Below are 13,978 nucleotides of genomic sequence, written 5' to 3' on the forward strand. Positions count from 1 at the left end.
TCATTACTAGGGTTGAGCGGACACCTAGATGTCCGTGTTCGACGGGTTCGGCCGAACTTTAAAAAAAAGTCCGGGTCCGTGTCCCGGACTTTTACCGAACTTTTCCCGGACACCGAACCCCATTGAAGTCAATGGGGACCCGAACTTTAAGGCACTAAAATGGCTCTAAAACACCAAAGGAAAGGGCTAGAGTGCTGCAAATGGCAGCAAAACGTAATTAAGAGCATGGCAAGTGCTCTGCAAACAAATGTGGATAGGGAAATAACTTAAAACAACAAAAAAAAAACAGAAAAATAAAACAATGTTCTTCTTCATCTCTGAAGGACGAGGCCCATATGGAGTAGGAGGGAGGTTGAGGTGGTGGTGGATGTGGCGGTGACATAGGCGTGCGCACAGGGTGTGCTGGGTGTGCCTGGGCACACCCTAATCACCTAGGGCACATAGCATTGCCAGTGAGGAGATGGGAAAGATCTCCCTGGGACCTGCTCTGCTCTATTTCTCCTTGCCTACAGGTACATGGCCCCGATACATTACTCTCCCTGCTGGCAAACACATGCATGTGTATTTCAACTTTGGGGTGCACACCTTAATGCAATAGGCTGCGCACACCTATGGGCGGTGTAGGTGGAAGCGGCGGTGGAGGAGGACCAGGGCCGGATTAACAGCATCATGGGCTTGGTGCTGAGGATTTTGAAGGGCCTTAAGGGCCGTGCCTTGCCATGCACCCAGAGGAGGAAGGGTGCAGCCATGCATGCCTAATTCAACATGGGATGCTGTCTCTGAAGCCCATAAACACATCCATGCATCGCCAACTGTCCCTCCTTGTCCGGCCTTCACGCTGTGTGGGGAGGTTCTGAGGGTGCTGCCTGGGGAAGCGAGCATAGAAGCCAGACTTCTGTGTTTACAAGTGACAGAAGAGCGGTAACAGTGAATATGGCCAACCCGGGGCCTATATAAAAGGTAGGGGCCTGGAGCTGCAGCTCCAATAGCCCCTACATTAATCTGGCCCTGAGGAGGAGGACGAGGTAGCCAACACTGCTTCTTTTCAAAAATTTTAAATGAGGGTACACCCCAAAAGAGTGAGAAAGAGCAAAAATGGAACAATGGGTGGGTAAGGTCGGTATCCATTGCTATTCTGCATAAGGTACGGAAAAGTCCCGTGGGATCCATGCCTGGTTCATTTTAATGAACGTGAGCTTGTCCACATTGTCTCTGGACAGGCGGCTGCGCTTGTCTGTTATAACGCCCCCAGCCGTGCTAAATACCCGTTCAGATAATACACTGGCTGCAGGGCACGCCAGCACCTCCAAGGCGTAAAGGGCAAGCTCAGGCCATGTGCCCAATTTGGAGACCCAGAAGTTGAAGGGGGCAGACCCGTCATTCACTACATGTAGGCGTGTGCACACATACTGCTCCACCATGTTGGTAAAATGCTGCCTCCTGCTAAGACGTTCCATCTGAGCTGCTGGTGCTGCTGTTTGTTGTGGCGTGCTGACAAAGCTTTTCCACATTTCGGCCATGCTAACCCTGCCTTCTGAGGTGCTGGCGGTGCCCTGGTTGCGTTGGCGACCTCCTCCTCCTCCTCCTCTGCCTTGTGCTTCCACTGTGGCCCCGCTGTCAGATGGGAATGCCAGCAGCATGGCGTCTACCAGCGTGCGCTTGTACTCGCGCATCTTGCGATCGCGCTCCAGTGAGTGAATTAAGGACGGTACGTTGTCCTTGTAACGGGGATCCAGCAGCGTGGCCACCCAGTAATCAGCACAAGTTAGAATGTGGGCAACTCGGCGGTCGTTGTGGAGACACTGCAGCATGTAATCGCTCATGTGTGCCAGGCTGCCCAGAGGCAACGAAAGGCTGTCCTCTGTGGGAGGTGTATCGTCCGTGTCCTCTGTATCCCCCCAGCCACGCACCAGTGATGGCCATGAGCTGGCCTGGGTGCCACCCTGCTGTGAACATGGTTCCATCTCCTCCTCCAGCTCCTCCTCCTCCTCATCCTCCTCATCCTCCAGAACTGTGCCCCTGCTGGACAATTGCGTCCCTGGCGTTTGCGTGTGCAGGAACCCACCCTCGGAGCCCCTTGCGAATGACTGCCCTGAAAGCCTTGGAAATGTTACCTCTTCATCCTCCTCCTCCTCCTCATCCTGTGCCACATCCTCTTCCATCATCGCCCGAATTGTTTTTTCAAGGAGGCATAGAAGTGGGATAGTTAAGCTGAGAACGGCGTCATTGCCACTGGCCATGTTGGTGGAGTACTCAAAACAGCGCAACAAGGCACACAGGTCTCGCATGGAGGCCCAGTTAAATTAAATAGCGGAATAGAAAATATGATCCAAAAAAAGTGTATGTATATCACACGTACACAACCACACTGGGCCCCAATTACTATTGTTTGTACCCCTAAAAGGCTAGATGAGGAGTAGGGGGAGTATGGAACAGGCAGCACCCTCAAACCTTCAGAAGTATGAGATGAACCCCAACAACTTGGAAAGGTGGATCTCTCTCACACGTACCAACACAGACTATCCCCCAATTTAACTGATCCCCAAAGGTTTTTGATTAAATAGCGGAATAGAAAATATGATCCAAAAAAAGTGTATGTATATCACACGTACACAACCACACTAGGCCCCAATTACTATTGTTTGTACCCCTAAAAGGCTAGATGAGGAGTAGGGGGGGTATGGAACAGGCAGCACCCTCAAACCTTCAGAAGTATGAGATGAACCCCAACAACTTGGAAAGGTGGATCTCTCTCACACGTACCAACACAGACTATCCCCCAATTTAACTGATCCCCAAAGGTTTTTGATTAAATAGCGGAATAGAAAATATGATCCAAAAAAAGTGTATGTATATCACACGTACACAACCACACTAGGCCCCAATTACTATTGTTTGTACCCCTAAAAGGCTAGGAGTAGGGGGAGTATGGAACAGGCAGCACCCTCAAACCTTCAGAAGTATGAGATGAACCCCAACAACTTGGAAAGGTGGATCTCTCTCACACGTACCAACACAGACTATCCCCCAATTTAACTGATCCCCAAAGGTTTTTGATTAAATAGCGGAATAGAAAATATGATCCAAAAAAAGTGTATGTATATCACACGTACACAACCACACTAGGCCCCAATTACTATTGTTTGTACCCCTAAAAGGCTAGATGAGGAGTAGGGGGGGTATGGAACAGGCAGCACCCTCAAACCTTCAGAAGTATGAGATGAACCCCAACAACTTGGAAAGGTGGATCTCTCTCACACGTACCAACACAGACTATCCCCCAATTTAACTGATCCCCAAAGGTTTTTGATTAAATAGCGGAATAGAAAATATGATCCAAAAAAAGTGTATGTATATCACACGTACACAACCACACTGGGCCCCAATTACTATTGTTTGTACCCCTAAAAGGCTAGATGAGGAGTAGGGGGAGTATGGAACAGGCAGCACCCTCAAACCTTCAGAAGTATGAGATGAACCCCAACAACTTGGAAAGGTGGATCTCTCTCACACGTACCAACACAGACTATCCCCCAATTTAACTGATCCCCAAAGGTTTTTGATTAAATAGCGGAATAGAAAATATGATCCAAAAAAAGTGTATGTATATCACACGTACACAACCACACTAGGCCCCAATTACTATTGTTTGTACCCCTAAAAGGCTAGATGAGGAGTAGGGGGGGTATGGAACAGGCAGCACCCTCAAACCTTCAGAAGTATGAGATGAACCCCAACAACTTGGAAAGGTGGATCTCTCTCACACGTACCAACACAGACTATCCCCCAATTTAACTGATCCCCAAAGGTTTTTGATTAAATAGCGGAATAGAAAATATGATCCAAAAAAAGTGTATGTATATCACACGTACACAACCACACTAGGCCCCAATTACTATTGTTTGTACCCCTAAAAGGCTAGATGAGGAGTAGGGGGGGTATGGAACAGGCAGCACCCTCAAACCTTCAGAAGTATGAGATGAACCCCAACAACTTGGAAAGGTGGATCTCTCTCACACGTACCAACACAGACTATCCCCCAATTTAACTGATCCCCAAAGGTTTTTGATTAAATAGCGGAATAGAAAATATGATCCAAAAAAAGTGTATGTATATCACACGTACACAACCACACTAGGCCCCAATTACTATTGTTTGTACCCCTAAAAGGCTAGATGAGGAGTAGGGGGGGTATGGAACAGGCAGCACCCTCAAACCTTCAGAAGTATGAGATGAACCCCAACAACTTGGAAAGGTGGATCTCTCTCACACGTACCAACACAGACTATCCCCCAATTTAACTGATCCCCAAAGGTTTTTGATTAAATAGCGGAATAGAAAATATGATCCAAAAAAAGTGTATGTATATCACACGTACACAACCACACTAGGCCCCAATTACTATTGTTTGTACCCCTAAAAGGCTAGGAGTAGGGGGAGTATGGAACAGGCAGCACCCTCAAACCTTCAGAAGTATGAGATGAACCCCAACAACTTGGAAAGGTGGATCTCTCTCACACGTACCAACACAGACTATCCCCCAATTTAACTGATCCCCAAAGGTTTTTGATTAAATAGCGGAATAGAAAATATGATCCAAAAAAAGTGTATGTATATCACACGTACACAACCACACTAGGCCCCAATTACTATTGTTTGTACCCCTAAAAGGCTAGGAGTAGGGGGAGTATGGAACAGGCAGCACCCTCAAACCTTCAGAAGTATGAGATGAACCCCAACAACTTGGAAAGGTGGATCTCTCTCACACGTACCAACACAGACTATCCCCCAATTTAACTGATCCCCAAAGGTTTTTGATTAAATAGCGGAATAGAAAATATGATCCAAAAAAAGTGTATGTATATCACACGTACACAACCACACTAGGCCCCAATTACTATTGTTTGTACCCCTAAAAGGCTAGGAGTAGGGGGAGTATGGAACAGGCAGCACCCTCAAACCTTCAGAAGTATGAGATGAACCCCAACAACTTGGAAAGGTGGATCTCTCTCACACGTACCAACACAGACTATCCCCCAATTTAACTGATCCCCAAAGGTTTTTGATTAAATAGCGGAATAGAAAATATGATCCAAAAAAAGTGTATGTATATCACACGTACACAACCACACTAGGCCCCAATTACTATTGTTTGTACCCCTAAAAGGCTAGATGAGGAGTAGGGGGGGTATGGAACAGGCAGCACCCTCAAACCTTCAGAAGTATGAGATGAACCCCAACAACTTGGAAAGGTGGATCTCTCTCACACGTACCAACACAGACTATCCCCCAATTTAACTGATCCCCAAAGGTTTTTGATTAAATAGCGGAATAGAAAATATGATCCAAAAAAAGTGTATGTATATCACACGTACACAACCACACTAGGCCCCAATTACTATTGTTTGTACCCCTAAAAGGCTAGATGAGGAGTAGGGGGGGTATGGAACAGGCAGCACCCTCAAACCTTCAGAAGTATGAGATGAACCCCAACAACTTGGAAAGGTGGATCTCTCTCACACGTACCAACACAGACTATCCCCCAATTTAACTGATCCCCAAAGGTTTTTGATTAAATAGCGGAATAGAAAATATGATCCAAAAAAAGTGTATGTATATCACACGTACACAACCACACTAGGCCCCAATTACTATTGTTTGTACCCCTAAAAGGCTAGATGAGGAGTAGGGGGGGTATGGAACAGGCAGCACCCTCAAACCTTCAGAAGTATGAGATGAACCCCAACAACTTGGAAAGGTGGATCTCTCTCACACGTACCAACACAGACTATCCCCCAATTTAACTGATCCCCAAAGGTTTTTGATTAAATAGCGGAATAGAAAATATGATCCAAAAAAAGTGTATGTATATCACACGTACACAACCACACTAGGCCCCAATTACTATTGTTTGTACCCCTAAAAGGCTAGGAGTAGGGGGAGTATGGAACAGGCAGCACCCTCAAACCTTCAGAAGTATGAGATGAACCCCAACAACTTGGAAAGGTGGATCTCTCTCACACGTACCAACACAGACTATCCCCCAATTTAACTGATCCCCAAAGGTTTTTGATTAAATAGCGGAATAGAAAATATGATCCAAAAAAAGTGTATGTATATCACACGTACACAACCACACTAGGCCCCAATTACTATTGTTTGTACCCCTAAAAGGCTAGATGAGGAGTAGGGGGAGTATGGAACAGGCAGCACCCTCAAATCTTCAGAAGTATGAGATTGTGTTCACTGTACCCCACAAAGATTGAGTTCACTGCACCCCACAATGATTGTGTTCACTGCACCCCACAAAGATTGTGTTCACTGCACCTCACAAAGATTGTGTTCACTGTACCCCCCAAAGATTGTGTTCACTGCACCCCACAAAGATTCTGTTCACTGTACCCCACAAAGATTGTGTTCACTGCACCCTAAAAGGATGTTGTTCACTGCACCCCACAAAGATTGTGTTCACTGCACCCTAAAAGGATGTTGTTCACTGCACCCCAAAAAGATTGTGTTCACTGTACCCCCCCAAAGATTGTGTTCACTGCACCCCACAAAGATTGTGTTCACTGCACCCCAAAAAGATTGTGTTCACTGTACCCCCCAAAGATTGTGTTCACTGCACCCCAAAAAGATTGTGTTCACTGTACCCCCCAAAGATTGTGTTCACTGCACCCCACAAAGATTCTGTTCACTGTACCCCACAAAGATTGTGTTCACTGCACCCCAAAAAGATTGTGTTCACTGTACCCCCCCCAAAGATTGTGTTCACTGCACCCCACAAAGATTCTGTTCACTGCACCCCACAAAGGATTTTGTTCACTGCACCCCAAAAAGATTGTGTTCACTGCACCCCAAAAAGGATTTTGATCACTGCACCCCAAAAAGGATGTTGTTCACTGCACCCCAAAAATGATTTTGTTCACTCCACCCCAAAAAGATTGTGTTCACTGCACCCCACAAAGATTGTGTTCACTGCACCCCAAAAAGATTGTGTTCACTGTACCCCCCAAAGATTGTGTTCACTGCACCCCACAAAGATTCTGTTCACTGTACCCCACAAAGATTGTGTTCACTGCACCCCAAAAAGATTGTGTTCACTGCACCCCAAAAAGGATGTTGTTCACTGCACCCCAAAAAGGATGTTGTTCACTCCACCCCAAAAAGATTGTGTTCACTGCACCCCACAAAGATTGTGTTCACTGCACCCCAAAAAGATTGTGTTCACTGCACCCCAAAAATGATTTTGTTCACTGCACCCCAAAAAGGATTTTGTTCACTGCACCCCAAAAAGGATGTTGTTCACTCCACCCCAAAAAGATTGTGTTCACTGCACCCCAAAAAGATTGTGTTCACTGCACCCCACAAAGGATTTTGTTCACTGCACCCCAAAAAGATTGTGTTCACTGCACCCCAAAAAGGATGTTGTTCACTGCACCCCAAAAAGGATTTTGTTCACTGCACCCCAAAAAGATTGTGTTCACTGCACCCCACAAAGGATTTTGTTCACTGCACCCCACAAAGATTGTGTTCACTGCACACCAAAAAGGATTGTGTTCACTGCACCCCAAAAAGATTGTGTTCACTGCAGCCCAAAAAGATTGTGTTCACTGCAGCTCACACACAGAAAAATGGATGTGGATCACTGACACCTGCCTATCTCCAATCCCACACCACACAGCAATATCGATTGTAGTTTGTAGAACACAGTTTCCCTAAAATTCAGCAGACTCTGTCCCTAACAGGATTGAGAAGAGATCGTAGATCAGGATTGAGTGCAGATTCACCCCACCCCCCACACAGCAATATCGATTGTAGTTTGTAGAAGACACTGACCCTATAATTCAGCAGACTCTATCCCTAAAATGCCTACAACTCGCCCTGCCTAAACACTCCGACCTGTCCCTCAATTCTATCCGGACACAAATGGTTTTTTCCTGCCTATCTTTCCCTAATCAGCAGCCAGCACATTGATGTGTGCTCTGTCCCTTAGCTAAGCAGCAGAATGACGCTGCTGCGGCGGCTGCCTCGAACTTATAAAGACTTGGTCACATGCTTCAGACGGCCAATCACAGCTACTAAGACATTTGCAGGCATGGCTGGGATGGCTTAAGGCACACCAGTTAAACGATTGTTGATTGGCTGTTGAAAGCCCGCCATGAAAAGAGCGCCAAAGCATGCAAAACCCGGAAATAAAACGACCGAACACGGATTTTTACCCGAACATACAGTAAAGTGTCCGTGTCCGTGTTCGGGTAAAAAAAATCCAATTATTCGGTACGAACACGAATAATACAGTCCGTGTTCGCTCAACACTACTCATTACTCAATAAACAGTCTAGGGTATTTGGTTTTTGCATTTATTGTGGAACTTGGAAAGGGGAAGGGAATAGTGAGATACTACAACTGAATTATTCACAGTAGTTAAGGACAACTCTCACTTGGCCTCACCAGGTTATTTGTGGAAGCAGACACGCTGTTTTTGACCATACTGCCAATGGTATGGAAGTATTAAGTCCTCTTGTTCTCTCTAGCAGCAGACTCGTTGCAACTAATTTATCTTCAGGACACTCTCTAGCATCCCCTCGACTGACACCTGCCCACTGACTCTTCTAGCTGAAGGCATGGCCCTCACAGAATTGGCCCCATGACACAAATTTGTATTTATTGTAGGCAAAATCAGATCCTTTCCAGTGTCTCGCTTCAAGTCAGCTCTGCAGGACATCTGGATTCAGCTCCTATCTGCCTTTCAGACCCTCAGGTTGACTATCCAAGTCCACATGGTAGCTTCTATAGAGGAGGGGCAGCTGCCCCTTCCTCCGGGACCGTGCTCTCCAGCCAAAGACCCCAAGCCCATGTGCCCCTGGCATTTATACAGTCACCCAGGATGTAACGAGGCACTTTCCTCTGCCAATCCCCAGGGCTGTAACAATGCCTGTGCCCTCACTTGGAACGGTTCCCTTCCACTGTCCAATATGCCTCACTATTGGACCAGTGTGAAACATTCAAACAAGCTGAGGTGCACCTGAGCACTATGAGCAGACCCCACCAATAGATCCTGCTCCCTGGTAGGCAGAGCGCACTATAAATTTACCTGGCATTCTTCCTGGTAACAGAAAGATCCAAAAACTATTCTTTCTTCTAGCACCTATCTAGGAGGATGCAATATATAAATGCTCAAACTGATGTGGTTCAATTCTAGCAAAACACACACATTGTAATTACAAACTACTACATACTTCTCAGGTCTAAAGCAAGGTAAACGTTAACAAATATCATATTATCAATCCCCAATCATGTATATGTATAGTAACTGTAAAGATTACATAGTCTGGTGCGTGACATGTATGGTTGGAGGGAAAAAAAAGGTGCTTTACCCCTTGGTGTGCTGACTTTTTCCCTCTGTGCCCTGAAGCAGTGGTAGAATGTTTGACCAGAATTCAAGAGAACTTGCGGGCCTCAACTTTGAGTGGGATGTTTCCCACTTTTATGAGAAAGGGACATGTACATTGGCATACTTATTATGTCGTTTTTGGTTCATGTATGCACGTTTTTGTGCTTTGATGTGGAGATTACATATAATATGCATTTTACACGTTCCCATATTTAGTGCTGTAGGGGTTGATGTATATCTTGAATTCCTTGCCTCTTTTCTTTCCTTTCCTTTTTCTTTTTTGATTGGCAAGGTTTCAAGTTTTTTTTTTTTGGTTACACTTTAGTTAAAGTGGGACTTATGAATGTTCAAGCACAATATATTTTACACCACAAAGGTTTTCGGTTGGAGGTTTTTCCATTTTTTATCTCCATTATTATTATTTTTATTTTTTATCTTTATTTTGTGGCTATAGATTGACCATCATTATGTCTATACCTGTGGACATGGGTTAACCACTGAAATCTTTGTAAATATGCATATATTCTTGCACATGCTTGCAATTTGTGCAACAACATTTTTGATACATATGTTTGCATATTTACAATTAGTGTCACCAAATATTTTTTTTTTTTTTTTTTAAATGTATTGATTATCATATTTAGAAGGGTTCCACCTTTTGGAACTGAACAGGTGATCACAACTCCCAACTGGGTGACTGATCATCCGTTCATGCTTTGACTACACATGGGAGTTTCTAATCTTTAGGTTAATTGCGATCAAGCCTCTATTTAGGTTTGTGTGTGTATATGTATATATATATATATATATATATATCTATATATATATATATATATATATATATATATATATATATATATATATCCATATCTATGTGCATGTCCAGTATTTCAGCTATGATTAGGCACCAGCTCAGGTGTAAAATGCATTAGCTGTTACTGTTGGTTCACCATTCTTTGCTGTATGGTTACCGTTTTCTTTCATTGCATGGATTGATAAAAGGTGAATACATTGGAGTGCGGCCATCAAGACGTCTTTCTTCCACATTTGACTGTTGGTGTATTGCCATAAATGCCTGTGTATATTTCTACTGGGTGTCCATGTATTGCCACAATTAATTGTGTGTTGTTAGTTTGTTATGAGGTGTATTGCGGTATTGCTACTTTTAATTGTTGTTGCCAACTACATGAGTGTTAGAATATGGCAGCATTTTCTGTTTTATGAGATGGCTGTTCTGCAAACACATAACCCCCTATTTAGAAAATTATTCTTTAGAGTTCCTGGCACTAATAAACTACTTCCCTTAAAACACAAGAATTTTGACCACAGCCTCAATCCAGTGCGGCACATGTTCACAACTATTGGTTACAAACCGTGAGGTTTAAGTACCAATAGTTAAGAGTGATAGGTGTGAATAAGGAGGGGATGGGGAGCTTCCTAAAGTCCATATTTGCATATCAAAATGTGCAAGGTACGCAAAGGCTTTGGGAGGTATGCAGAGGCATCACAGAGTGCCTACTTTTCATTACTGTTGCATATTTACACAATGATTTTTAAGCAAATGTTTATTTTAAATGACATGAGATGTGCTCGAAACCACATCTAATGCGGTCCAAGACTTTGTGTGGGTGTGTGTTTTTCTGCTCTGTGTTTTTAGTAATGCAAATAACATCAAAATAAGTTTATGCTGCTGTTTTCCCATCTGCAAGGGCACTATTTCTTTATAAAACTGAGAAAACATAGTATGATAGTGATGACATACAGAATAAGATATAAAAAAATAAATACATGAGTGTAATGACCCTGTGTATACTTGCTGATTAGTATCCCTGCTTTACACAGCCTTAATGATAATCCTAGAAATAATCACAGTCTGTGCTGCACATATCATTTGGCTGACATCCTGTCTTTATCTTGCTAAAAAGATGGATAAAATTGGACTGCAACACAAGACAATTTTTTTTTTTTTTTTTTTTTTTTTTTGGATAATGTTACTAAACAAGCTTATAAGTACAGGATACAGTTTCCCGCAATGACATGTTATTTAGCCACTATTTTTTTCAGCATGCTGTCTGCCTTCACACTAAAATTCCAGTCCAAAATCTGCTTGACATATGCATACAGAGGAAACACTTAAAAACAATCTTAAAAGCAAAAGCCTGAAATCTTTTCTTTATTGCCCAAATGCGATAAGAACTTCACAAGCTAGTTAGTGACACTCAAAGTTCCCACAGGCATCAGTTTCTGTTTAACCCCTTTCCTTGTAGATAATCTCTGAATGCCTTGTGCGTCCCTGTTTCTGCAAAATGTTTTAGCATCTTGTGCATCCCCAAATTAACTGTCCTTTAATTGGCAGTCTTAGACCATGCAGCAAGGCTGCCCAACTAAAAATAGCAACAATCATCAACTTACTCTTAAAGAGGCCAAGTCAATATAGTCCAGGCTCTTGGTTGTCAGCATTCTTGCCATCTCTCTTCTGCTCTTCACAGGGCAAAAAAGTTTTATCCCTTTAACTTTTGTAGCAGGGAAAGCACTGTGGTGGCATGTCGGAGGCTTGTCAGTGTGTGTCAGCCCATTGCAAAGCTGGAAGTGTGAGTCTTCATGACAAACACAGGAAACTTCACATTCAGCACAACCCGGAAAACACACACTGAGGAAACAAATCTGTTTTTCTTTAAGAAAACAGTAATGCAGAGCTATTTGCTGGGGAAAGTCAGGAAAGGAAATGACGCTGTTGAATTCTGGAACAGTAAAAGCAAAATGTATGAATACCTTTTTATTGATTTATTTTTTGCTATCTCCATCCTTGGCATTAATTTAAATGCATGCCTTTTATATGGTTAATTTGTCAATTTAATAAATAGAGTATATTGTAAAGTATGTGTCATAACAATGGTCATAAGTATACAGTAAGAGCCTGTATAAAGTTATTTTTTTTATTTTTTATTTTAGAAGCACATCTGACTTGTCAAAGCAATTGACATTCTGAAGAGAGCAATTTGCAAAGTGCAGTTAGTAATGTTTCTTTTATTTTTTGGGCCACTTAAAAAAAATGAAAGTTAGAGTAATCCCACTTTTTGTTTAAAAAAACAATCCCCTCTGGGCAATCTATATACTATGCAAATATTTTGCAAAACTTTGTTGCAGATTCCTACCTGTTTCAGCTCAGAAAAAAAGCTGTTTGATAAGGTCAATGTGCAGAGTAATTCTGAATGGGAGTGACTTTTTCATTTTTAATCAGCTGATGCACTTGAAGTGTTCTAATGAGGAAGTTGTTGGGTCTGCTTTTCTTTAGAAGTGATTAACCCTTAGGGCTCATTTATACTTGCTTCGACTGTACACACATTAACGTGCCTCCGGCTTCAACATGCTCTTTTGATATGTTTTTGATGCTTCTGTGATGCTTCGGCAATGCTTCAGCGATAGTTTTTTTTGAAGCATTAACCACTTACTGACTGCCAGCAGTATTTATATATACTGCGGCAGGTCAGCTCTGTCTGTACATCGTTAGTGGGGGGCATGCACACACGCCTGGTTGGCTGCAAGGGGAGCCAATCAGTGGGTCCGGCAGCCGTAATTGCTCCCCGTGGAGACAAAACGACGATCTGCCATTGTAAACACGCCAGACCGCTGTTCTTTCAGTTATGAGCACAGGGATTCTGTGTTCCTCTTATTTAGGAACACAGCTCTCTGTGTTCATGCAGCAAGCCCATCCCCCACACAGAAAGCACCCCCTAGGGACACATTTAACTCTTTCATCGCCCCTGGTGTTAACCCCTTCCCTGCCAGTGTCATTAGTAAAGTAACAGTGCATATTTTTAGCACTGATTACTGTAGTAATATCACTGGTGCCCCACCAAAAGTGTCAAAAATGTCAGGTGTCCGATCTGTCCGCCACAATGGCGCAGTCCCACTAAAAGTCTTCCATATGAGAATGCCCCAGGGTTTAGGTCTGGAGACATGCTTGGCCAGTCCGTCACCTTTACCCTTAGCTTCTTTAGCAAGGCAATGGTCATCTTGGAGGTGTGTTTGGGGTCGTTAACATGTTGAAATACTGCCCTGTGGCCAAGTCTCCGAAGTCTCCGAAGGAAGGGGGGTCATGCTCTGCTTCAGTAAGTCACAGTACATGTTGACATTCATGGTTCCCTCAATGAACTGTAGCACCCCAGTGCTGGCAGCACTCGTGCAGCCCTAGACCATGACACTCTCACCACCATGCTTGACTGTAGGCAAGACACGTGTTTGTACTCCTCACCTGGTTGTTGCCACAAACGCTTGACACCATCTGAACCAAACAAGTTTATCTTGGTCTCATCAGACCACAATACATGGTTCTGATAATCCATGTCCTTAGTCTGCTTGTCTTTAGCAAACTGTTTGTAGGCTTTCTTATGCATCATCTTTAGAAGAGGCTTCCTTCTGGGACGACAGCCATGCAAACCAATTTGATGCAATGTGCAGCGTTTGGTCTTAGCACTGACAGGCTGCACCCCCACCCCTTCAACCTTTGCAGCAATGCTGGCAGCACTCATATGTCTATTTGCCAAAGACAACCTCTGGATATGACGCTGACCACGTGCA

General features: G+C 43.7%; 1 protein-coding gene across 1 annotated transcript in view; it reads right to left on the reverse strand.

Annotated features, from left to right (window-relative positions):
* Positions 1 to 12,022, reverse strand: part of NRK (Nik related kinase) — a 489,556-nt gene extending 477,534 nt beyond the window's left edge. Inside the window, exon 1 of the mRNA XM_082263406.1 lies at positions 11,810 to 12,022. Within this exon, the coding sequence (XP_082119532.1) occupies positions 11,810 to 11,866 (57 nt within the window). The 5' untranslated portion in view covers positions 11,867 to 12,022. The remainder of the gene's footprint in view (positions 1 to 11,809) is intronic.
* Positions 12,023 to 13,978: the final 1,956 nt, after the last annotated feature.

This window comes from Pelophylax lessonae (assembly GCF_965119305.1).
Source record: "Pelophylax lessonae genome assembly, chromosome: 7".
Classification (NCBI taxonomy): Eukaryota; Metazoa; Chordata; class Amphibia; order Anura; family Ranidae; genus Pelophylax; species Pelophylax lessonae.